General features: G+C 39.5%; 1 protein-coding gene across 3 annotated transcripts in view; it reads left to right on the forward strand.

The window, feature by feature from the left end:
* The window catches only part of PEX7 (peroxisomal biogenesis factor 7), an 86,709-nt gene that overhangs the window by 4,381 nt on the left and 55,531 nt on the right, over nt 1–26,797 (forward strand). For all 3 annotated transcript variants that reach the window (XM_078370166.1, XM_078370167.1, XM_002747059.6), the window contains exons 4-5: nt 19,845–19,922; nt 20,298–20,406. In XM_078370166.1, the coding sequence (XP_078226292.1) occupies nt 19,845–19,922; nt 20,298–20,406 (187 nt within the window). The remainder of the gene's footprint in view (nt 1–19,844; nt 19,923–20,297; nt 20,407–26,797) is intronic.

Genomic DNA, 26,797 nt, shown 5'->3' on the forward strand with positions numbered 1-26,797 from the left:
TAGTTTCAGTTGTACTAACATACATATATATTTTCAGTGAAGATAGTAATGAAGACATCCTCTTTTTTGTGTTTTTACCTTAAATGTTTTAAGATTTTCCTTAAGGTGGCAGTACGTCCTTCAAATGAAAACTTGCTAATTTACTTTCAAATTTTTGTCCACCACAGTGCCTGGTCCAAGAAGGCCCTCAATAAATGCTTATTAGATGCAAGAATATCAGTCTTTTGTGGTAAAAGATTAGTTATGTGAGGGATCCAGATGTTTTATAGCTGTAGGTATTGACAATCAAGATTTCTAAAATTGTTATTGAAATATTGACATTTCAGTTTCTATTTTTATTTTTATTTTATTTATTTTTATTTTTGAGATTGAGTCTCACTCTTTCGCCCAGGTTGGAGTGCAGTGGCGCAATCTCAGCTCACTACAGCTTCTACCTCCCGGGTTCAAGCAATTCTTCTGGCTTAGCCTCCCAAGTTGCTGGGACTACAGGCAAGCACCACCAACACCTGGCTATTTTTTAAATTTTTTTGAGATGGAGTCTTGCTCTGTCACTCAGGCTGTATTTTTAGTAGAGACAGGGTTTTACTATATTGACCAGGGTGGTCTCAAACTTCTGACCTCATGATCCACCCGCCTTGGCCTCCCAAAGTGCTGGGATTAGAGGTGTGAGCCACCGTGCCCAGCCAGTTTGTAATTTGATTGTGATAGCTATTTGAATAAATGTAGTTGTGAATCACCATGTTTTCAGGGAATTACTGACTATTAAGACAATTTTGATAAAGGAGAAATTTTAGTTTCAGGATGATCCATGCACGAATCTTTACAGAGTAGTATGTCCAAAATTCAGATACTTTTGTGGAACCTGGGTGAATTTTTTTGTTTTGTTTTGTTTTATTTTAGTCGGGGTCTCGCTCTGTTGCTCAGGCTGGAGTGCAGTGGTGCGATCTTGGTTCCCTGCAACCTCCACCTCCTTTTCATTGTATTTGCAGGTGGTGGAAAGAGGACGAGAGAGGTTTTGGAAATCCCTTTTATAAGAGCACTAATCTCATTCATGAGGGCTCTAAATTCATGACTCCCAGGCTCAAGCCGTTCTCATGTCTTAGCCACCTGAGTAGCTGGAATTACAGATATGTGCCACCATGCCCTGCTAATTTTTGTATTTTCAGTAGAGATGGGGTTTCACCATGTTGGTCAGGCTGGTCTTGAACTCCTGGGCTCAAGTGATCCCGCCTGTGTTTTTGTGTGTGTGTGTGTGTGGTTTTTTTTTTTTTTTGGAGAGATGAAGTTTCGCTGTGTTGCCCAGGCTAGTTTTTGTGATTTTTGATATCTTTTTATATCACTTATATTATAATTAATTTAATGTTTTTCTTTTTCTTCTTTCTTTTTTAAAAAAATATTTTCTTCTCAGAAGTTTTTTTCCTTTTTCTTAAGTCTTTGGTGCCTTTTATGACTTATGTGTATAAATTCAAGGATGGTAACTAACATCATAAAATAATATAGCTAATTAAGTTAAATTCAATATATTGACTTAATGTTTTTCTTTCAATCAACTAAAGTTGTTGCTTCATTTATCCTAAAACAGTAATATTCATGAAACAATGGGGTTGATGGTTACTTTAGTATGTACATTTATTTGTTTTTAATGTACATTAAAATCAATTAGTAATGAATAAAATAAATGTATGTACCAGTTAAAATAATCTCTTGTGCAACTACTCTCTGGGAAATACTGTTCTAGGATGTCCTAGATGGCTGGTCACTCAGTCTTTACTTCATCTCAGTGAAAGTGAATTTCACTTTATCTTGATATTACTTATTTGACTTTTAAATTGTTCTCATGATTAAGAAATTCTTGTAAGCCCAGATCTACCTTCTCTAGCAACCAATTGTTGCTCTTAGTGCCTTTCTTTGAAATGGTAAGACTAAGTCCAGCCCTCTTGTCCAGGAAACCTCTTGAAAATAGCCATCGTGCCTCTTCCAGACTGCACTTGCCATTTCATGTCCTGTCCTCAGATGGCATGATCTCTACATCTTTTATCCTCCTGGTAACCTCCTTTGATAATCCTGTTTTTCAATGTTCCTTTCAATGTAGTATACCTAATTTATTCCAGAAATGTGATGAAGGGCTAAGCTTTGTAAGATTTTACCACCATAATCTTGAGCGCCTAGTTCTAATAATATTACCTAAAGGGGCTATCCATTGTTCTCAGCCACGTCTTAGTGTTAGGTTACTTTGAGTCTACTAGTAACACACTTCCCTCTTTTGTCATCTGAACTGCTGTTAAACCAGATTTACATCACTTTATAATTTTGCATCTGATTCTTTTGAACTGAAGACACACTTTGGGGTTTTTTAATTTTTGAAATTTGTTTTGCATACTACTGTTCTAGTCAACCTTCCTCGTTTTCTTTTCAGATGCAATTTTTGGTAAGCGTTTGTATCAGGATGCCTTGAATGTTAGTGTAATAGAAAACAGTGAAGTGGCTTCAACAGTCAGAGTTTACTGTTTCACATATTTTTCTTGGTTATGTGAAAAATAAATGAAGATAAGCTTTTTAGGTGTTTGTTACAGCAGCAATCCTAATTCTTGGCACCAATTTCTGTCTCAGTCTGTTCAGGCTGCTGTAACAAAGTATTACAGACCGGGTGCCTAATGAAGAACAGAGATTTACTTCTCACTTTTCTGGAGGTTGGAAGTCCAAGGTCAGGGTGCCCACATTGTTGGGCGCTGATGAGGGCCCTCTTTCAGGTCAAAGACTACTACTGTCTTTTCATTGTATCTGCAGGTGGTGGAAAGAGGACGAGAGAGGTTTTGGAAATCCCTTTTATAAGGGCACTAATCTCATTCATGAGGGCTCTACATTCATGACCTAATTACCTCCCAGAGGCCCCATGTCCTAATCATTACTGTTGGGGAGCTAATATTCCAATATATGAGTTCTGTGGGGACACATTCAGTCCATTGCATATGCCAGATACTCGAAAATACTTAAAAGGATTTAAGCTCAAACAAGAGTTTTAAGGAGCTAGTAAGTATTTGTTGAATCAATTAATAAATGAAGCTGGGTGTGGTGGCTCACACCTGTAATCCTAACACTTTGGAAGGTCAAGGCAGGCAGATCGCTTAAGACTAGGAGTTTGAGACCAGCATGGTCAACATGGCGAAACCCATCTCTATTGAAAATACAAAAATTAGCTGGGTGTGGTGGTGCACACCTGTAGTCTCAGCTATTCGGTGGCTGAGGCATGAGAATTGCCTGAGCCTGGGAGGTGGAGGTTGCAGTGACTTGAGATCGTGCCACAGCTCTCCAGCCTGGACAACAGAGTGAGACCCTGTCTTAAAAAAAATGTATTAAAAAGTGAATAAATGAATGAGCATAGCCAATTTCTTTCTTCTTTTTTTTTTTTCCACCAGGATGTTCAGGGAAGCTATGTTGTAAAATAGAGCAGCAATTAATGGGTCATTTTCTTCTATGGAAGATAGCATATAATAAAGATGTATACTACGGTTTTAGTCAATCTTGGATTTGAATCCCAGCTTCATTAAGTTACCTGTTGTGAGACCTTGGGTATATCACATATTTTTCCTTAAGTTTAGTGTTTTTGTTTGCAAACTGAGTTTATTAGTAGTCTGTATCACAGGGTTGCTGCGAGTGCTTTCACTAGAACCAGCACTGACTAAATATGAGCTAGTATTATTATTTGCTCCTATTATAATAGGGTAAATATAAATGTAAAACAAGTTAGACCTTTTCCAGATACCCACTTTACCACTTGATGGCTATATGCCCAACAGTCAATTTTCAAGTTGTTAGCTGAAGTAAAAAAGAGAAATCCAAGATTTAGGTATATTTTAGGCTTTGAGGAATGCAGGTCTTGGTGAAATACAAAGAAAAGCATGGACATTATCTGTGTGAAAGGCTGCTAAACTTAGCATCAAAGTAGGAATCAGATTCTTCTCTGTATTGTTTAACCGATGTCTGCAGAAGTCCTTGTGTCTTTTGAGTCCTATAAAATGCCTTTGGCCATGCCTATTCTAATGCTGCTGAATATATAATACAAAATTTAAAAAATTCAGCGAGAAGTAGAAAAATAAGAGTGAATTGACAATTTTATTTTACTGCTTTCTCAGAGCACTGTGCTACTGAGAGTGAGTTGAAGTGACTTTAAAAATGACATAAATCAATGTAGTGTACTAATTTCTAATTTTCACACTGAGTTTGCTTATTACAATTTAAAATATAGTTAACATTTCTTCTCATTGTCAGATAGCAAGGTTTATCAATTTCCTGAATTTTTGTAGCATATTTGATCCATTAAGGTTTTTGAGCATTGCTTATAAAAACTTATTTTTGATGTAAGTATGCAACTATTAGTATTCTGTTATGGAGGAAATGTATTTGCTTACTCATTTTAAGAGTTAAAATCTTGTTTACTTTTAAAAAATGAATCAATTATTTACTTTTTGATAATGATAGAAGCTGAGAAGTCAATAATGATAGGTACTGTGTTAGTCTGTTTTCACATTGTTATAAAGAAATACTTGAGAGTGTGTGATTTATAAAGACAAGAGGTTTAATTGATTCACACTTCTGCATGAGTGGGGAGGCCTCAGGAAACTTTAAAATTATAGCAGAAGGTGGAGGGGAAGCAGATACCTTCTTTACAAGGTGGCAGGAGGGAGGGAAAGAGAGAAAGCAGGGGAAACTACTACTTTTAAAAACCATCAGATCTTTTGAGAACTCCCGCACTATCACGAGAACAGCATGGGGGGAACTGCCCCCATGATCTGATCATGTCCTACCAGGTCCCTCCCTCGACACAGGCGGATTACAATTCAAGATGAGAGTTGAATGGGGATACAGAACCAAACCATATTATTTCACTCCTGGCCAGTCCCAAATCTCATGTCCTTTTCACATTTCAAAACCAATCATGATTTTCCAACAGTCTCCCAAAGTCTTAACTTATTTCAGCATTAACCCAAAAGTCCAAGTCCAAAGTCTCATTTGAGACAAGGCAAATCCCTTTTGCCTATGAGCCTATAAAATAAAAAAACAAGAAGTTAGTTACTTCTAAGATACAATGGGGCTATAGGCATTGGCTAAATGATTCAAATGGGAGAAATTGGCCAAAACAAAGGGGCCACAAGCCCCATGCAAGTCTGAAACCCAGCAGGGCAGTTATTAAATCTTAAAGCTCTGAAATGATCTTCTTTTACTCCATGTCTCATATCCATGGGGTGGGCTCCCATGGTCTTGGGCAGCTCTACCCTTGTGGCTCTGCAGGGTGCAGTCCTCATGGCTGTTTTCACTGGCTGTCATTGAGTGCCTGTGGCTTTCTTAGGTGTACAGTACAAGCTGTGAGTGAATCTACCTTTCTGGGGTCTGGAGGACAGTGGCTTCCTCCTCACAGCTCCACTAGTCCCAGTGGGGACTCTGTGTGGGGGCTTCAACCCCAAATTTCCCTTCTGTACTACCCTAGCAAAGGTTCTCCATGAGGGCTGTGCCCCTGCAACAAACTTCTGCCTGGACATACAGGTGTTTCTGTACATCCTCTGAAATCTAGGTGGAGGTTAAACTCTTGTCTTCTTTTTTTTTTTAATTGCATTTTAGATTTTGGAGTACATGTGAAGAATATGTAAGATTGTTGCCTAGGTACACACATGGCAGTGTGGTTTGCTGCCTTCCTCCCCATCGCCTATATCTGGCATTTCTCCCCATGTTATCCCTCCCCAGCTTCCCACCCCCTGCTGTCCCTCCCCTGTTTCCCCCCACACAGACCCCAGTGTGTGATGCTCTTTCCTCTCTGTGTCAATGTGTTCTCATTGTTCAACACCCACCTATGAGTGAGAACACGTGGTGTTTGATTTCTGTTCTTGTGTCAGTTTGCTGAGAGTGATGGCTTCCAGGTTCATCCATGTCCTTACAAAGGACGTGAACTCATCGTTTTTGATGGCTGCATAGTATTCCATGGTGTATATGTGCCACATTTTCCCTGTCCAGTCTATCATCCATGGGCATTGGGTTGGTTCCAAGTCTTTGCTATTGTAAACAGTGCCACAGTGTCCTTATAGTAGAATGATTTATAATCTTTGGGTATATACCCAGTAATGGGATTGCTAGGTCAAATGGAATCTCTATTTCTAGGTCCTTGAGGAATCACCACACTGTCTTCCACAATGGTTGAACTAATTTACACTCCCACCAACAGTGTAAAAGTGTTCCTAAACTCTTGTCTTCTGGGCACCCACAGGCCCAACACCACATGGAAACTGCCAAGATTTGGGGCTTGTACCCTCAGAAGCAAGGCCTGAGCCGTACCTTGACCCTTTTAGCTGTGGCTGGAGCTAGAGAAGCTGGGATGCAGGGCACCATGTCTTGAGGCTGCACAGATCAGCAGGGCCACTCAGGTCCACAAAACCATTTTTCCCTCCTAGGCTTCTGGGCCTATGATGGGAGGGTTTGCCGCAAAGATCTCTGACATGCTCTAGAGACATTTTCCCCATTGTCTTGGCTATTAACATTCCACTCCTTGTTACTTATGCAAATTTCTGCAGCATGCTTGAATTTCTCCCTGGGTAATAGGTTTTTCTTTTCTACCTCATGGTTAGGTTGCAAATTTTCTAAACTGTTATGCGCTACTTCCCTTTTAAATATAGGTTCCAAATTCAAATCCTCTCTTCATGAATGCATGTGACTATACACTTTTAGAAACAACCAGACTATTTCTTGAATGCTGTGGTCCTTAGAAATCTTTTCTGCCAGATACCCTAAGTCATCTCTCTTAAATTTAAACTTTCACAGATCTCTAGGGCAGGGGCAGAATGCCACCAGTCTCTTTGCTAAAGCATAGCATGACTGACCTCTACTCCGGTTCCCAATAAGTTCCTCATCTCTATTTGAGACCACCTCAGCCTGAACTTCATTGTTCATATCACTATTAGTGTTTTGTTCAGAACTATTCAAGATGTCTTTAGGAAGTTCCAAACTTTTCCACATCTTGCTGTCTTCTTCTGAACCCTCAAACTGTTCCAACCTCTGCCTGTTACCCGGTTCCAAAGTTGCTTTTACATTTTCAGATTATCTTTATAGCAGTACATCACTATCTTGGTACCAATTCTCTGTATTAGCCCTTTTTCACACTGTTATAAAGAAATACTTGAGACTGGGTAATTTATAAAGGAAAGAGGTTAAATTGACTCATAGTTTCACATGGCTGGGGAGGCCTCAGAAACTTACAATTATGATGGAAGGTGAAGAGGAAGCAGACACCTTCAGAAGGTGACAGGAGAGAGAGAGAGCAGGGGAAACTGCCCCTTTTAAAACCATCCAAACTCGTGAAAACTCATGATCACTGGAAGATACGGGGGAAACTGCAGCCATGATCCAGTCACCTCCTACCAGGTCCCTCCCTCGACATGTGGAGATTACAATTCAAGATGAGATTTGGGTGGGGACACAAAGCCAAACCATATCAGGTACCAATAAAAAGTATTAACTCAGAATGACAACCAGTCCTGCATTTAAAACCAGTGTGTCTTCTTCAGAAATGCATTTATGTTTAAAACTGCACAAAGGATTTATCAACGGAAGGCCTCTTTTTTCTTTGTTTGTATCCTGCTTTTTTTTCTTTTTTAAAAATTGAGGAAATAGTTGGACTTGATATATTTCCTTTTGCATATTTAGTCATGCCTAGCCATTCATTTTGCAGTGGGTTAATGCAGTAAGATTTTATTGCAATTTATAATAGCAGTTTAAAGCTTTTTCCTGTGAACATTGTGATTGTACAGAAAAATAGTTTCTAGTTAGATGTCAGTTGAATCAATTCTCACTTTTTGGATCTTACTGCCATTAGGATGTGATATGTCATCACTTTTCAATTTTCATGTTCTAAAAGCATTTACCTTCTTTTGGCTTTTTTTATATTTTAAAGTTTAGACTTGTATTAAAAAGGCAGAGCTGTTTATACTTGTAGCACATATGATATGCCAGGTATGTGCCAGTCATTGATGATGCAGATGTAAATAAGACTCATGTGCTGTTATCTGGTTGTAGTTTTGGGACATGCAAACAAACCATTTAGGGTCCCATCATGTAAATTAAAAAAAAAACCCCACAAAACTCAACCATTCAATACAACATGATAGATGTTGAAAGAGGTGTCTAGAAGGTACGCAGAGAGGAAAACGAGGGACTGCCACAGAAGAGGTGCTATTTGGCCTGAGTCTTGGGCAGTTAGTAGTTTGCTAGGCAGCCCAAAGGGAAAGGGACATTTCTTTTTTTGTTGTTTTGTTTTCATTTTGAGATGGAGTCTCACTCTGTTGCCCAGGTAGAATACAGTGGTACAATCTCAGCTCACTGCAACCTCTGATTCCTGAGGCATGCAATCCTCTGGCCTCCTGAGCTCAAGCAATCCTCCTTCCTCAACCTCCCAAGTAGCTGGGGCTACAGGTCTGTGCCACCATGCCAGGCTAAGTTTTGGATTTTTTGTAGAGATGGGGTTTCTCCATGTTGCCCAGGCTGGTCTTGAACTCCTGGGCTTAAGCAATCTATTTGCCTTGGCCTCCAAAGTGCTGGGATTACAGGCATGAGCTACCACATCCAACTGAAAAGGACATTTCTGATGGAGAAGAGCATCTACAAGAGTTAAGATTTGTGAAAGAGGGTGGCATGTTCATACAACCACATGTCCTTTGTTGTGCCTGGAGCATAGAGTGTGTGTAGTAGGAGATGAGGTAACGGAGGTGGGTAAGGATTTTATCCTGATGGGCCTTGAATACCTGGATGGTGGGGGTTGGACTTTATGCTTTGAAAATTCGGGAGAAAGATGGATTGTGTAGATTTTGGGCCATACACTGTGAGCAGAAAACAGGACATATGTAGGTAGGTAAGAATTACCCATTTTCTATTCAATTCACTTCTTCAGGTATTAGCTATTAGGTAGGACTAGACTATAATCCAGGCATTTGGAATTTCAATACTTAACATACAAAAGGTGTGCAAAGGCTTAACTCTGTAGTTTTATTTAATTTTTTTTTATTTTTGAGATGGGGTTTCACTCTTGTTGCCCAGGCTGGAGTACAGTGGCGCGATCTCAGCTCACTGCAACCTCTGCCTTCCAGGTTCAAGTGATTCTCCTGCCTCAGTCTCCCAGGTATCTGGGATAACAGGAATGCGCCACCACACCTGGCTAATATTGTAGTTTTAGTAAAGATAGGGTATCACCATGTTGGTGAGGCTGGTCTTGAACTCCTGACCTCAGGTGTTCTGCCTGCCTCAGCCTCCCAAAGTGCTGGGATTACAGGTATGAGCCACTGTACTCAGCCTTAAGTCTGTGGTTCTTAAATTTTGCAACAGATTAGCATCACTTTGGGAGCTTTTAAAAATCTTTTTTTTTTTTCTGAGACAAAGTCTTGCTCTCTTGCCCAGGCTGGAGTGCAGTGGTGTAATCTCAGCTCACTGCAATTTCCACCTCTTGGGTTCAAGCAATTCTGCCTCAGCCTCCTGAGTAGCTGAGCTGGGATTATAGGCGTGTACCACTACGCCTGGCTTTTTGTATTTTTAGTAGAGACAGGAGTTCACCATGTTGGCCAGGCTGGTCTCAAACTCCTGACCTCTCGATCCTCCTGCCCTGGCCTCCCAAATTGCTGGGATTACAGGCGTAAGCCACCATGTCCAGCCAGGAGCTTTTAAAAATCTTCATGCCCAGGTCACAATGTCTGGGGGTTGGAGCCAGACATCATTATTACTTAAAGATTCCCAGGTGATTCCAATGTGCAGCATGGTTTGGAAGCCACTGCCTTGACTTGATAAACATTCAATTCTAATGACCTTGATAGGTGTGTTATCTAATAATTTGGGGATTGTAATATTCAAAATGGAGATTTAAAAAATCTTTAATAAAGGGAGTGATTTGATTTACCTTGCAAAATCATGATTCCCAACACATTATTTAACCTCAATGCTTTCTAAAATTTTTTAAAGAAGAGAAAATGATAGTTTTAAATAGATGGAAACTATACTAGAATATGTTCAGATGGAGAAGGACTTTCAAGCATGACTAGTGCTACCATATCTATAGTCTCTCTCATACACAAAGTGTAGGTGTCAACACTATGCATGTCTCTTTTTCTTTTTAAAAAAATTTTATTTTTGCTGCACTTATTTGTAAGATAAACACTATGCATGTCTCTGAAGTGAGTTAGTGAATTGTAGATAGAAGTTAAAATTCCGTATCTCTGATTTTAGAATCTGTTAGCAAGCATATGTAGGGGAATTATGAAATCTTGTTTGATAATTTAAACTTATATGAAACTAAAAATTACGTTTAGTATTACTGCAAGCTAACTTGAAGTGAAGTTATTGGCAGAGCTATGTAAATATATCTAAAATTTATGTTTTACATTAACAGGAATAGAAGCATACTATATAACAGGTATATAGTATGCTGTTATATATATAGAGTTATATGCCTCTTTTATATATGTGGTTATATACCTGTTATATACTATGCTTCTATATTTAAAAAGTACATACCCATTATATATTACATATATATATGGTATATATACATTTCAAAAAGAAACAATGGAAAGATAATTTAAAAAGTAATAAAAATGGTTACCTTAAAAGGGAGTAAGGGAGAAAACAGGGGAAAGGGAACTAGAATGGAAATAAGATTTCTTCAAATATAACTTGTGTTATAGTTCTGACCTTGGAACCACTGAAATGTTTTATGTAATTAAGAATCCCAGTGGGCTGGGTGCAGTGGCTCACGCCTGTAATCCCAGCACTTTGAAAGGCCAAGATAGGTGGATCATGAGGTCAAGAGATCAAGACCATCCTGGCCAACATGGTGAAAACCCGTCTCTACTAAAAATATGAAAATAAGCTGGGTGTGGTGGCGTGTGCCTGTTGTCCCAGCTACTCAGGAGGCGGAGACCAGAGAATCACTTGATCCAGGGAGGCGGAGGTTGCTGTGAGCTGAGATCACACCGCTGCACTCCAGCCTGGGCAGCAGAGCGAGACTGTCTCTTAAAAAAAAAATCACTATGTATTAATAAGTTGGAAAGGAAAAAGCAGTTTTGCTTAAAGTTTAAAGCAAACACATTAATCTAAAGGTCTATCAAATTGATGCCATAACTAGGTATTGAAAATAGTTGTTTTAAGTGACTTAAAAAACGCAGTGCTGTGATTATACATTCCTAATAAGTCTGATAAACAGAAAGAATTAGGGCTGGGCTGGTAGTTCGCGCCTGTAATCCCAGCACTTTAGGAGACCAAGGCGAGTGGGTTACTTGAGGCCAGGAGTTTGAGACCAGCCTGGCCAACATGGGGAAACCCCATCTCTACTAAAAATATAAATATTAGTTGGGTGTGGTGGTGCACACCTGTAATCCCAGCTACTCAGGAGGCTGAGGCAGGAGAATTGCTTGAACTTGGGAGGCAGAGGTTGCAGTGAGTGAAATTGTGTCACTGTACTGTAGCCTGGGAGGCAGAGTGAGACTCTTGTCTCAAGAAACAAAAACAAACAAAGAATTGGAAAGAAATTTGAAACTGCATTCAAAAAATTAACATTGTTACTTTGAAACTCATGTACATTGTAGGATAAGGCATACCAGTGATTATGTTATTAGAAACTGTAAGTTTTAAAGTGAGAGAAAAGCCTCATGAGTATAAAGAAGTTAAGCTGAAATGATCTTAAAGTTGAATGGGGAGTAGTCATATAAACTTGGGATTTATTTTTCTCTGTCTAAAAAACTACATATTTCCTAGTTTTTTGCACAATAAAGATTTAGAAGAAGTGACAAGTAAGTAGCAGTGAATATTCTTAGTACCCTCAATATGGTCTCTAAATACTGTTTGCCTCACAAAGGAATAGTGTCTTTGGGTAAGTCATTTATTCTAGGACTGGGCAGGAATGCATGCCATCTTATTGTGTCAGAAAGCAAGAAAGCTATGAAAGGCCACTGGCGACATACCAAAGGGAAGAGGAAACTTGAAGGGACTCTCATTGGCCGAAGATGAGACTATTGGAATATCCAAAAGAATGAAAGCAAATTTCAACACCCCCCGACCCCCCCCACATTTTCAGTCCTTACATGGAGATGGAGTTGTGATTCATCCATTGAGGATTATTAGGACAACTAGCTCATTATTCTGAAAATTGATAAACAAAAGTAAAGAATCAAGGCATTTACCCTTCCTTTTTTGTATGTTTCATTGTGTTATTATAAAATAGTTGATAAGAAAAGTTCTTTATAACAGAGTTCTAGCTAATAAATGCAGAAGGAATTACAGAAAATCACCATTTAGTAGCCCCTAATGAAATAATGATTCTAGGCAGGGATCATTGTGGATGCTAAAACCATTAGTTTAAGATTGAAACGTTCTCTGAACAATCTTAGGATCACTAAAAGTGGGTCAACCAGAAATTATATGCCTCCTAATATAATTGGGAGCTAAAAAAAATGAACCAAATCTGATTAAGCATCCAGATCTAACTTCTAATTTAGAGGAAATTGGAAGGGTAGAGTAAAAAGTTAATTACCACCATGAGCAAACAATTGGGATAATCCAGAAGGTAGGACATTCTACAAGAACAATAACTTGGTTTCTTCAACAAATAAATATTATGGGATGAGGGGCAGGAAGAGCAAGATGTGGGGATGAGGACTGTCTTAGCTTAGAAGAGACTTAGGAGATGAAACAGCTAAGTGTAAAATGTGGGTCTTATTTGGATACTGATTCAAATAAGCCGACTGTGAACAAAACAAAACAAAATGCTTTTGGACAGTCAGGGAAATACGAATAAAGACTGAGTGTTAAATGATATTAAGTAGCCATTGTTAATCTTGTTGGTGTGAAACTGGCCTGTGCTTCTGTAAAAAAGACGAACAGGCCTTATCTGCTGAAGTATTCAGGGGTAAAATGGTCTGATGTTAAAATACTCCAGCAGTCAGTCATTCAGTCAATGATGGGACAGATGAAACATGATGGGCAACATGCTGATCGTTACAGCAGGTGTGTAATAGGTGCCTGGGGTTTATTATACCATTCTCCCTACTTTTATGCATGTTTTTAAATTTCCATAATGAAAAAATTAGGAAAATGTAAGTTTCAGGCTGGGTATGGTGGCTTATGCGTGTAATCCCAGCACTTTGGAAGGCCTAGGCAGAAGGATTACCTTAGCCCAGGATTTAGAGACTAGCCTGGGTAACATGGTAAAACCTCGTCTCTACAAAAAAACAAAAAAGTAGCTGGTGGTGTGGTGTGCAGCTGTGGTCCCAGCTTCTCAGGAGGCTGAGGTGGGAGGATTAATTGAGCCCAGAAGGTGGAGGCTGCAGTGATCTGTGCTCATGTCACTGCACTCCAGCTGGGGAACAGAGTGAGACCCTGTCTCAAAATAGGAAAAAAAGAGAAAATTTAAGTTTCACCTTAAGTATATAGCCCTTTCTAATCAGTAATTAAAAGTCAGTGTCCCTTTCCTTTGTATTGATACAGATAAGAATGAAAATTCTGGACATAGTTTCTATTTGATAATTTTTAATTAAATAGACTAACTTAAAAAGGGCAATACTTTACAGTAGATTAAAGATGAGCTCTTTGGGAATTGGTTTCAGGAATAAAATTTGTCCTCTCAAACCATAGTTTTGATGAGGTTCAGATTTCATAAAGTAGCACAAAACATTGTACAGTGGGTTTTTTTCTTTTTCCATTTTCCTGGTTAATTTTCTTCACCACTGCCGAGAGTAATTTCATAAGATAGGTCTCAAGAGGACCCTGCTCTTAAAGCGTAAAGTCAGGCACTGCATATCTCTCTTCCTTTTTATATTTAATTTGTGTGTTTGCCATGGCCACTATTTGAGTGGGAGTGGAGGGGGAGGCTGGGAATAAGGAAGAGATGGAAGAGTAGACTTAATAGGAGATGTGCTTTCCATTCAGATTTGTTTCTCTTTTCCTTCCTTCATTCCAGAAACTTTTAGTAACTCTACTGTTTGCAAGAGACTGTACCAGGCTAGCTAGGAAGACGAACGCATTAGATGTGCTCTTGCCCTCCTGGACTCCCTGCCCAGTCTTGGGAGGCAGGCTTCTGGTTATCTACTGTCTGATGTGGTAAGCACTGTGAATGTATGCAGTGCTGTGGGAAGGGAGGATTTGTCTTGGGAAGGGGCAGGGAGGGCATCGTTTGGTCTAAAGGGGAAATAGGCATGAATTATTCAAGTGGAGAGGCCAGGGTAGTGTTAGAGGCAAATGAAAGAGCACCTCGATCAGAAAGGTTAGAGCCTGTGTGCTTGGAGCTGTTCGTGTTTTGGCCATTGTGCTAAGATCAGTGGAAAGACACTACACTTTAAAAAGTCTCTGAAATATTTTATACATTATAAAATACATGTAAGATATAAATATGATGTATTGAACACACTCATTCACCATCTAGCTTAAGAAATGAAACATTACATTTACCACTGGCGTCCCCTGGTTACCCTTTCTGTCCTATCCTTCCTCTCTCTCCTTTTTTTTTCCTAGGGAGTAACCGCTAGGCTGAATTTTCTATTTATGTATTTTTTTTGCTTTTCTTTCTGTTTTTATTACATGTGTATGCATCCCTAAGTCATGCATAGTTTTGCATGATTTTGACCTTTGGGTAATAAGAATCAACATGGTTGAATCTCACATAATGTCGAGCGAAGATGCTAAGTTGTAGGAGCTACATATACTGGCAAACCACTGAAAGGCTTTGTACAGGGGAGTGACATTTAATTTGTATTTTATAAAGATTACTTTTTATGTAGTGTGGATAATGGATTGGAGGTAAACAAAAATGGACGGGGAGAGCAGTTAGAAGGATGCTAATCTAAGTGGTAACTTATGGTTGATGGCTGTTACCTCTTAAGAGAAATCACATACAAATTCCCTTTAGGATCTTATCCCTCCCAACTCTTCAGCCTTGCTGTTCCCAGATTTGGTAAGCTTGTTCCCTGCTTCAAGGTCTTTCCCTGTTCTCTGTCACCTGAGCCTTTCATCTCATATCTGCAGAGTTCAGTGTTTAACTGCACTTAAGTCTCTGCGCAGAGAGGTCTTTCTGACCATTGTGTTGAGAAGTGACCCCCTGCCCTTGTCATTATTTTCTATTTTCCCTACTCTGCTTCTTCTTTGTAGTTTTTTTTTTATTGCAACTTTAAATTATACATTTATAGCATGTTTACTGCTGCTAAAATAAAATATGGGGGCTGGTCTTATCTCAATTTTTAGCCCCCTTTCTCCTCCTGTCTAGTACCCAGTAGGTGCCTAATAAATATCTGTTGAATTGGTTGAGGTTGGGATCATGGAATGCATTCTTCCCTTTTCGACTGTCTCCCAAACATCTCTCTGGCTGTGAACTTTTTTCAGAGCTTGAGGTTAATGCCTAAACCCTGTTTTACTGTCACCTCAGACACAGTATATATAAAATTACATTATTTTCCTCCCTTCAGTCTTTCTTTCACTTTTATTAATGCCGCCATCACTGACAGTCCTCAGCCATGAAACTTTGGTGTTATCTTGCAGTGTTTACTACCCCTGACCCCTAGGGTGCTGTATGTCTTTGGGGAAGTTTTCTGGTTACTATTTCACCTCTGCTTTTTTGCCTATTGACAGTTTAGCCAGCCCTCAGCGCCCCGCTTCAATCCTCCTCTTCTGAGCACCAAGTTGTATCTTCCATCCAAGTATCCTTTTGTGCTTATGTCTATAATTTGTTTTGTTTTGTTTTGTTTTGTTTTTGAGACAGGGTCTCTCTCTGTTACCCAGGCTGGATTGAGTGCAGTGGCATGATCATGGCTCACTGTTGTCTTGACCTTGACCTTGTGGGCTCAAGTTGTCCTTCCATCCCAGCCTCCTGAGTAGCTGTTACCTGTCACCATACCTGGCTGATTTTTAAATTTTATATATAGTTGGGGTCTCACCACATTGCCCAAGCTGGTCTTGAACTTGTGGCCTCAAGTAGTCCTCTCGTCTCGGCCTCCCAAATCGCTGGGATTACAGGCATGAGTTACCATGCCTAGTGTAGTTATTCTTTTTCTAATTAAAAAAAAAAAAACCCACACAGTCTCCTGATCTGTTAATTCCTTTCCTATATCCTAATATTATAAACATAGTAAAACACATAAAGTATTTATCAGTTGAGTTGCCTTTATTTCCTTTTCTTTTCCTTTTTTTTTTTTTTTTGAGACAGGGTCTTACTCTGTCACCCAGCCTGGAGTACAGTGGCATGATCTCAGCTCACTACAACCTCTCCCTTCCAGGAGCGATTCTCCTGTCTCAGCCTCTCAAGTAATTGAGACTACAGGCACACACCATCATGCCTTGCTAAGTTTTATACTTTTAGTAGAGATGGGGTTTCACCATGTTGGCCAGGCTGTTCTTGAACTCCTGGACTTAAGTGATCCAGCTGCCTCGGCCTCCCAAAGTGCTGGGATTACAGGTGTGAGCCACCACACTCAGCCTATTTTCTTCTTTATTATCCCATTTTTAACTTCACCACCATGTATGTCCTACTGTTAGCTCTGTATAGAGACCTAATGCTTGCCACTTGGTTGTGAAACAGAAAACAGCTGGCAGCAGCAGTGCCATCAGCATGGTTTTCTTACTTCCTGTCTTTGGTGTTGATTCAAGCTGGATTCTCTTTCCATGGAGGCCCCTGCAGTTTTAAAAGGTGAGGAGTCATAGGTTTCACCTGCTGCATCACACTGGAAGTGTGTGGAGGCAGTGGAGTCTGAGCTGATGATGCTAGTATTTAGTTAGTAGTTCTCTGTACCTACCTAGTGATGATTGAGGGTGTAAAGAAAGCTTAATTGGTTAAATTATTTTAACCAGCATTTGAGTGCCTATTGTACTGTGATGAATATAGGTGTATAAGATGTTTGCTCATTAGGAGTCTCCAGAATCTAGCGGATATGACAGTTGTTTAACGTTCTTTTTAGTAAATACAATATGGCAAATGCTGATTTAGAAGTAGGTGTGAGCTGCTGCTGGAGTACGTAGAAGGCAGCATATGACTCACCGAAGGGCTTATAGGGAGGCTCATTTCATAAGGGATGTAACGGGGCCACATCTTGATGGATAAATGGAAATTCACAAGTGGATAGGGGCTTTAATATCTTGCGTATGGGTAATTCATGAAAACACAATGGAATCAATCTGGAAAAATGAAGCTCCAGTAAAGGGTGTTACCAGCAGGGGTAGAGCTTTATTTCCTTGATATCATGGCTTAATGTAGCCAAGAAGTTCTGATTCAACAGTGCCCTCAAGTAGCATGCTGTACAGATAGCCTAGCATAACAATTAAGGGTGGGCCCTGCAATTAGGCTGCCCAGGTTCAGATTTCATCTCTGCCCCTTACTAGCTTTGGGGCTCTGGACAAGTTATTTAACCTTTCTGGGCCTTGACATAGTATCTACTTCATATAAATCAAGATTAAATGAAATAAAATACATAAAGTCCTTAGCAGCAGCATCTGGCACTCAGAGTGTTCAATAAAGGTTTGCTGTTTTTATTTTTGAGTCTTTACATCAGCCTAGCACAGAGATTGGCAAACTACAACATGTGGGCCAGGGCCAAATCTGGCTTGCAATATGATTTACAAATAAAGTTTTATTGGAACCAAGCCATGCCCATTCATTCAGTATTGATTATGGCTGCTTGTTGTGCTATAAGATCTGGGTTTGGTAGTTGTGACCGTGACCAAATAACCTGGAAAGTCTAAAATATTTACCATATGGCCCTTTATAGAAGAAATGTACCTTTTTTGAAGAAAGTTACCATTTACTATATGGTCCTTTATAGGAGAAATTTAGAGGATAAAATCAAACTCTTTAGCTCTCAAGATCTTCAGTGATTGCTTCCAAACCAGTCTTTTTTCTATCCGTAACTAACAGATGGCCAGGGCAGCTCTTTGGTTTTCACTGCCCCTTCTATTCCCTTCATAGCTGCTGTCTGTTGCTGGATTGTGCTTCCTTTAGTGTTCCAACTATTCCTCTGTCTTTTGCATGAATATGGGCAGCAGCAGGGCCAGGACTAGGGTAGGGTGTATGAGGCACTCACAATTTAAGGGGGGCACAAAAAACTAGATAAGCAATGTAATTTGTTAATATAATGTTTTTAGAAATAAAACTTAATGCCAAAACTTATGATGAACAAAATACTAATATTTTATTTATTTTGTCTTTTTTTGAAGCTTAATATAATTTTATTAAACTTTTTTCCAGGTTTATTGTGATTGGCAAATAAAAATTTGTAAGCTGGGCATGGTGGCTCATGCCTGTAATCCTAGCACTTTGGGAGGCTGAGGTGGTAGGACTGCTTGAGCCTAGGAGTTTGGGACCAGCCTGGGTAATATGGTGAGACACTGTCTCTACAAAAAAAAAAAAAAAAAAATTAACTGGGTGTGGCGGTACGAAAGTGTGACTCCAGCTACTTAAGAGGCTGAGGTGGGAGGACCGCTTGAGCCCAGGACGTCATGGCTGCAGTGATCTGAGATTGTGTCTCTGCACTCCAGCCTGGGCAACAGAGCAATACCCTGTTTCAGGACACAAAAAAATAAATAAATCAAACGAAACTAAGTTGTACAGCTTAGTGTTTTGATCTAAGTGTATCTTGAGTAATGATTCCTACAATCAAGCTAATTAACATATCCATCACTTGAATAGTTACCATTTTTTGTGTGTGAGGTAAGAACATTTAAGGTCTACTCTCAGCAAATTTCAAGTATACAATTTCAAGTATTAAGTAATACATTATTGTTTATTACGGTTACCATGCTGTACATTGAATCTTTAGAAAGTATTCATCTTATAACTAAAAGTTTGTATCCTTTGATACAACTGTAGCCTCATTTCCCCCACCCCCAACCCCTGGCAAACACTCTTCTACAGTATGTTTCTCTTAAGTTTGACTTTTAAAGATTCTGCCTACCAGTGACAAAGCATCAACAGTTTAAATAAAGACAGGATCAGTATTGCTGATGTTTTTTTTCCTCAGCCTCCAACATGTCTTGACATAGCAGTGGGCAGCAGAGAGCAAGTAACCTAAACTTAAGTGACTTAAGCCCAGATACTCATACTTCCTACATATATGTTGGGGAGAGTAATAAGATTCAAAGTTACCTGCTGACTGCTCATATGAAGGGCATATACTCAGGTCCTTGTCAGGACTAGTTTCAGAAAGTATAATTATTCACATATTTTGTTGAACTTAGTTTACAGAGTGATATGTGTGTAATCTGTTCTATAAAAGGCAAGAATGAAAACATTTCCAAAAGTTTTCAAATGGTTCATTTGAAATGGTTCCTTGAGAGGAGTGAAGCCTACCTTAGAATGGAGCATTGGATAACTAAAACTGTTTACCAAGAGATCTGGAAGGACCACCTGGTTCTTGCAAGTTTTTTCTAAGAAAGGCCAGATAGGGATATTAATTGAATTTTAATGCTTTCCGATAAACATTGACCCAGCAAGCTTTTTTAGATGACTAACTTTCTAATCTCCTTTGACATTTCTTCGTGGAGCTGCAAACAGTGATTTGTTGGTAGGTTTTAAAATATGTATAATTTGTTTTAGTGAAGAAGGTTTGGAAGTATTCTGTAGAATTCTGTTAAAGCAAGTGGAGTCTTATCTGTAAGGAATAAGTCTGGAGGAATGGACGAGATCAACCTTTCATTTCTCAGACACCGTGTTGAGATGGACAGGAATTATTTGATGTTTTGACATTGTAAATTAGTTGTTCTGCCTGTCACTGTCATATAACAAGAGATAAAATGCAGTGTTGAACTTGATGCTCTTTTGCTTTCTAAATACTTTCAAATGTTTTTAGGTGTATAGTGTTGATTGGAGCCAAACCAGAGGTGAGCAGCTTGTGGTGTCTGGCTCATGGGATCGAACTGTCAAATTGGTATGTTAGCATTATTATATTCAAAAACAAATATTCCCTTCTCTAGAGCTTCCACTGAATCTTTCTTTCTTTTCCAAACATACTTCTGTAGCTTTGTGATTGCACAGCTGATTTTCTTTAAAAAATTAAAACATTTATTAGAACTTAACATTTTGTAATCTTTTGGCTGCAAACTAATAGTTAGCTCAGCATTAGTTTGGCCCTTAAATACCATCTTGTTTTATATCAAAATAGAGCTTTAAAAATCCTTGATATCTGCATGTATATTTACATGTGTATATAAATGTATATCGTTTATGGATGTAAATACTATGTGTAAAAGCATAAATTTGAATTTATCCCTCTTGAGTAATTGATCTATTCATTTATTTGTAGTGGGATCCAACTGTTGGAAAGTCTCTGTGCACCTTTAGAGGCCATGAAAATGTCATTTATAGCACAATCTGGTCTCCCCACATCCCTGGTTGTTTTGCTTCAGCCTCAGGTAATTAATTCTATATTTGCCAAAAGCCTTACTTGTAGTGAATAGGTGGCCTTGTTTTTCCCATTAGGTGGCGCTGTGTACCTTAGATTCAGAGAGAAAACAGGCGTCTTAAACTATTCTTTTGTCCTCTTAAGACTTTCCTCCTTTGTCAACCTCTTGACAAGAATTAGCTGAGGTTCAGGTTACTTTTTGATGATTCCATCTCCTAAAGAATAATTCCTCCGTTTCTGGCAAGGACAAATTCGTGGATGATAATGTTATAACTGAGTTATGATCTATGTTTGAAAAAGAAGATTTTGAGTTTTGTGTTAGAACACTGTTACAGAACCTCTGAGATGCGCATCTGTTTGTCAATGAGCAGGTTGAGTTTGGAACTGAGAAGTCTGGCCTTGTGAGTAAAAATTGTATCATTGGCTTATAACTGGTAACTAAAGCTATTGCAGTAAATCAGAGCACCTAAGGGGCCAGTGTTCACTGAATTGGCTGCACATCTAAGCCTTCAGATGAATCAGAGGGGATTTGATAAAAATCAGGTACTGGACCTGTAAGCTCCAAAATATATTCTTTAAAAGCTTTCCTTGGAAAATTGATACTGTAAAGCTGTTTTCTGCCAATTTTTATGACTTGGGGAACTCATTCAAAGATTGATTTATCTAACATTTGCTATTTTCCTGAAATAATCCTTTGTGATAATTTACAAATATTAGTCTACTTAGTACTTTTTAAAAGATTCAAAGTTCTTCTTCCACTTTGCAAAAGTTTTGGAAGGAGTTTTGGTATAGTTAAAAGCCAAGGCAAGCTTCAGAATTCTCACTGTGCCTTAGCCATTTCAAACACAAGAGCATTTATTTACTGAGCTCTGTGCCATGCGTTTGTAAGCAAATGTAGTGCTTCCATCATCTTTGCTTCCCTTGTTTTCATACATTTCCTGTAACACTTGTGTATTCTTTCACATGGCCGAATGCCTTACAGAGCCAAACACTAAAATATTTTTGATTGTTATTACATTTGATACGGGAGTAATCATCTTATTTGAATTATTAAAACATATCTGAGTTCATTTTGATTGTTGAGAAGGACATTGCCAGTGAGTCAGTCCGATATTTATTGAATGTCCATCATTTACTGGGCACTGGAGATTCAGTGAGGAAAACAGATGGAGTTCCTGCCCTCCTAGAGCATGTAGTCCAGTAGGAAAGAGGAATGCTAAGACAAAAACTTTCCTGCTGTTATGAGACATTCTTTGGTCATGCTGCTTAACCTCTGTCTCCTCATTCCTCATTTCTAAAATCAGGGTGGTAATGGTATCTACATCAGGAAGTTTTGAGGAGGAGTAAGTGGCTAATGTACATAAAGGGCTTAGTTAGAACAGTGACTGGTAGAGTCAACGCTCTGTATTACCTTTTTTTTTTTTGAGACAGGGTCTGGCTCTGTTGCCCGGGTTAGAGTGCAGTGGTGCCATCTCAGCTCACTGAAATCTCTGCTTCCCACGCTCAAACAATCCTCCCACCTCAGCGTACTAGCTGAGACCACAGGCATGCATCACCATGCCCAGCTAATTTTTGTAGTTTTGGTAGAGACAGGGTTTCACTGTGTTGCCCAGGCTGGTCTGGAACTCCTGGGCTCAAGCAGTCTTCCTGCCTCAGCCTCCCAAAGTGCTGGGATTACAGGTATGAGCCACTGCACCCGGCCTTAAGCGTTACCTATTATTAACACGTGTGCCCAGAATTCTGTGGAAATGTATAAATGGATTCCTGAGCTTGTCAGGTTACTTATGAATAAGTAAGAGTTAGGAAATGAGAAGCAGGAGGCAAAAGTTGGAATGTGGAGAGAACAGAGCGTATTTGAAGACCATCAGAATGGCCTTTGCAGTATATATGTGCTATAACAATGGACAGTTAGTGCTTATCTGAGAACTAAAACTCTTAGAACAGAGCTCTAGAGTAACTTGCTTTAGGCAGACTCTGGAATGCATGGACTAGTAATATACTAGTCCAGTGATTCTAAAATCTAGCTAATCATCAGAACCATTGCGTGAGCTTAAAAAAACAGCAGCAGAATTCTGGGCTTCATCTTAGTCTTGCTGAATAAAAAGACAGAATACCTCTCTGAGGTATATTTTTAAATCCCAGCTGAATCTAGTGAGCAGCTCAATTTGGGAAGCACTGTACTAGTCTATGGAAGAGCTCTGTTTGAGATGCCAACTTGACAGCTTAGTTCTATTTGAGGTAATGGGAATTGCATGTCTGTTTTTGAAGGGATATACTCAACTCTTTTTTTTTTTTCCCAAGAAACCTACAGAATGGTTTCAGTGCTGAATTCAGAGAATCGGGTTCTTTAGTTTGAGAACTGCTTAGTTTTTTCTCAGTTTTGTGAGTTTATCTTTATTAATTCTCTTGCTTTATCTTCTTGCTTACAGACAAGTACATAAGTTATAACACAATCTTTGCATAAAGTAATCTCAACTGCAAAATTTGTGGTATGGAACCCATAGTTGTAAAATATTTGTTTTTCATGGTGGAAGCTTATGCAATAGGCAGTCAAGGATTATGCTATAGGATTATGTCTAATCCTCTTGCACACATCCAGTTAAGTATATCTTTCAACTGATTACAACAATTTATGTTTTAATTTAAGATATGAGAACGTAGCATTTAGTTTACTCCAAGAATTTAGTCATCTTCAAGGTTGTATAGTTTTGCAAATCTAGAATCAAATTTGTTATCATTAGCTAAATTAAGACAGGCCAAAATGGGGGAAGTTTTAGAGAACTATTAATACATTTAGATTTACCTTCCATAGCAGAGTTCCCTAAAGACACTACATTTTGCCTAATTCGTGGTAGTTGTGTCAGTACAGAATTCATATTTCTAAATTATATGAAATAGGGAAGAATATTTGAGCTCTTTTTATGAAGAGGACTAATATGAAGTAAATTATCTTTGGAATCATTTAAAACTAAATTATTGTTGTCACAGACTCCATCTAATTGCATAAGTCATAATCATGCCTGAATGTGTGGGATTCAGTCGTTAAAGCATACCTCATTCTATTGTAAGAAAAAGTTATATTACATCTGAGAGGCACAGAGCATTTTGGTTAAGTAATATTACATTGGCCCCAGAGTACCCTTTTGCTACTCAGTTCACTTCCCAGTTTTAGGTTCTATGTTTACACTCATTCTCCTTATGGAACTTCTTACTTGCTGCAGTTTGAAATTAGACATGGTAACAGCCAGGTCCTCATCCATATTGTACATTTAAATTCACTGGTTCTGACTGGGCACAGTGGCTCATGCCTGTAATCCCAGCACTTTGGGAGGCCAAGGTGGGCAGATCACTTGAGATTTGGAGTTCGAGACTAGCCTGACCAACAGGGTGAAACCCAGTCTCTACTAAAAACTCAGAAACATTAGCTGGGCGTGGTAGTGGGCACCTGTAATCCCAGCTACTGGGAGGCTGAGGCTAGAGAATCCTTTGAACCTGGGAGGCAGAGGTTGCAGTGAGCCGAGATTGCACCACCGTACTCCAGTCTGGGCAACAGAGTCTCTGTCTCAGTTGGAAAAAAAAAAAAAAGTCACTGGTTCTGTCAGTGGCAGGTCTGCAATTGATAAGAGAATCTGGCAATTCAGGTGAGTCTATGGCATCATCACGGGCCATAGATAAATGTCTGCCTGTCAATGAAAGGCCAATTGTCTAGAAAATTCAATTTAAAAAACAACGTAAATGCAGATGTCCTGGCAGCTAAAAGAGTTGAATGAGTCATTGTACCATTTGGTCAAAAGACCTCTTTCCTACCTGGAAAACAAAATGGCGAGGACAGAGTGCCAAATGGTTACATCAGGAGTTGCCGTCAAGGAAGTGGAATTCTCAGCTCCTGCCCAGCAGTCTTCATATTTTTGTGCCTGTTAAATTAACTGCAAGAGGGGATAGCTGAAGCCATGGCTCTTTTTTTTTTTTTAATATTGCATGAAAATGGTGGTATGGAACAGAACTGTTGTGCCAGAGATGTAACCTTTGTTGTTGTGTTGTTTAACCTTCTACTGAAGCATAAACACATATTGAACAGTACATAATCTTAGTATACAATTTGGCAAATTCTTACACTGAACACATCCTTGTAACTGGCACCCAGATGAAGAAACAGAACATTCCCAGAGGGCCTCCTCCCATCCTTGTAGTCACTTCTCACCACCTCCCACCCCAGGTGACCACTGTGTGGCCTTCCAATAACATGGATTCATGTTACCTATTTTCATATCTTTGTGTCTGGTTTCTTTCACAGCATTATCTCTTGTGAGACTCATTCATATTATTGCTACAATAACAGTTCTTAATCTCCTAGTCTGCTTTCACTGTAATGTTTTGGTACTTGTAAATTTTTTTATTTTTATTTTTGAGACAGAGTCTGGCTCTGTCACCCAGGCTGGAATGCAGCGGCACAATCTCAGCTCACTGCAGCCTCCACCTTCTAGGCTCAAGCAATCCTCCCACCTCAGCTTCCTGAGTAGCTGGGACTGCAGGTGCATGCTACTAAGGCTGACTAATTTTTGTATTTTCTGTAGAGACAGGATTATGTGGTTGCCCAGGTGGGTCTGGAACTCCTGAACTCAAACGATCTGCCTACCTTGACCTCCCAAAGTGCTAGGATTACAGGCGTGAGCCACAATGCCTGACCTCTTTTGGTACTTTAAATCAATGCACATACTCATATATTATTAGGGTGAACCCAAGCTTATTGATCTTGAGACATGCTATAGCTAGTATATATTATTTAGCCATTTTATTTATTTTAATGGAAGTCTGGTGCTTAATCAAATGGTTTTCTTTGGAGCTAGCTTCAGGAGACTGAAGCCTCAGGAGAATACCCTTTACTCCCTTATGATGAGTAATTTCCTTTGCCTACAAGTGATAGAACTGGGACTATGTTAGATCTTTGCAAAATTTGTTAAAGAGCATATTCCAGAAAGGGAACGGCTGCTTGAAAGGCCCCCAAGTCACATTCTGTCTCTCATCTGGACTTTTCCCTACTTGTTCACCTGACTGTAGACTGGCTTTCTTCACACAGTAAGATATGTGGCCACCAAGTAGTTCATGAATACATATATAAATTTTTGAGACAGAATCTGTCTCCATTGCCCAGGCTGGAGTGCAGTGGCGTGATCTTAGCTCACTGCAACCTCTACCTCTGGGGTTCAAGTAATTCTTGTACCCAAGCCTGCTCAGCAGCTGGGATTACAGGCATGTACCACCATGCCTGGCTAATTTATTTTTTTGTATTTTTAGTAGAGACAGAGTTTTGCCATGTTGGCCAGGCTGGTCTCAAATGCCTGGCCTCAAGTGATCCACCTGCTTTAGCCTCCCAAAGTGCTGGGATTATAGGCATGAGCCACTGCCCCTGGCCATATTTTTCTATTTTTGAGACAGGGTTTTGTTCTGTCATCCAGGCTGGAGTGCAGTATTGCAGTTATGGCGCACTGCAGCCTCGACCTCCTGGCCTCAAGCAACACTCCCACCTCAACCTTTGAGCTGGGACTATAGGTGTGTGCCACCATGCCCAGTTAATTTTTAAATATTTTGTAGAAACAGAGTCTCACTATGTTGCTCGGGCTGGTCTCAAACTCCTGGACTCAAGCAGTCCTCCTGCCTTAGCCCCTCAAAGTTCTGGGATTACAGGTGTAACCCACCATGCCCAGCCTCCTGAATTTTATAAGTTGTAAATGCTACCATAAGAGAAGGACAGGTAGTATTTTTTCAGTTACAGTTTAGAAAAATCCCAAGTACCTACCTTTGACCTTTTCAGCTGTCAGAGCGGGGAATGAGGTACTGCAGTTGGCCTTGCCTGGACCTGCCTTTGGCCAGTCAATTGTGTTGAGGTATAAGTCTTTATAGAATCACTTGGTGAGAAAAGGACATGCTGTTCCCAGAAAAGGGGTATTGCTGGGCAGACCAAACAACAGACATCCACATCACCCTGCATTATACACTGAAGGCTGGAGAAAATCATGAGAGATCATTTCATCCAAGCTATTTGGCATTCTGGAAACAAATTTTACTGACTGGGGGCTAGACCACGGACAGTGATTCTAATGAGGGCCCTTGGAGTTATTTGAAACTCTAACCTGTACCAATCCTGAACAATTTCCTTTTGGTACTTTCAATCTCATCATTCCTTTTTCACAATGAGATATGTTGTCACCAGTGGGTCCTGAATTTTATTATACTTTGTAAATTTTGCCATAGAAGAGGGACTGACATTATTTTTCATTTGAAGTTCAGAAAAATCCCAAATACCCGCCTTTGACCTGTCAGCTGTGGTCAGAGCAAGGAATGATTTTTCTCCAATTTATAGAAAAAGTAACATTAAGGCTGGGCGCAGTGGCTCACCCTGT

Source organism: Callithrix jacchus, chromosome 4, assembly GCF_049354715.1.
Source record: "Callithrix jacchus isolate 240 chromosome 4, calJac240_pri, whole genome shotgun sequence".
Classification (NCBI taxonomy): domain Eukaryota; kingdom Metazoa; phylum Chordata; class Mammalia; order Primates; family Cebidae; genus Callithrix; species Callithrix jacchus.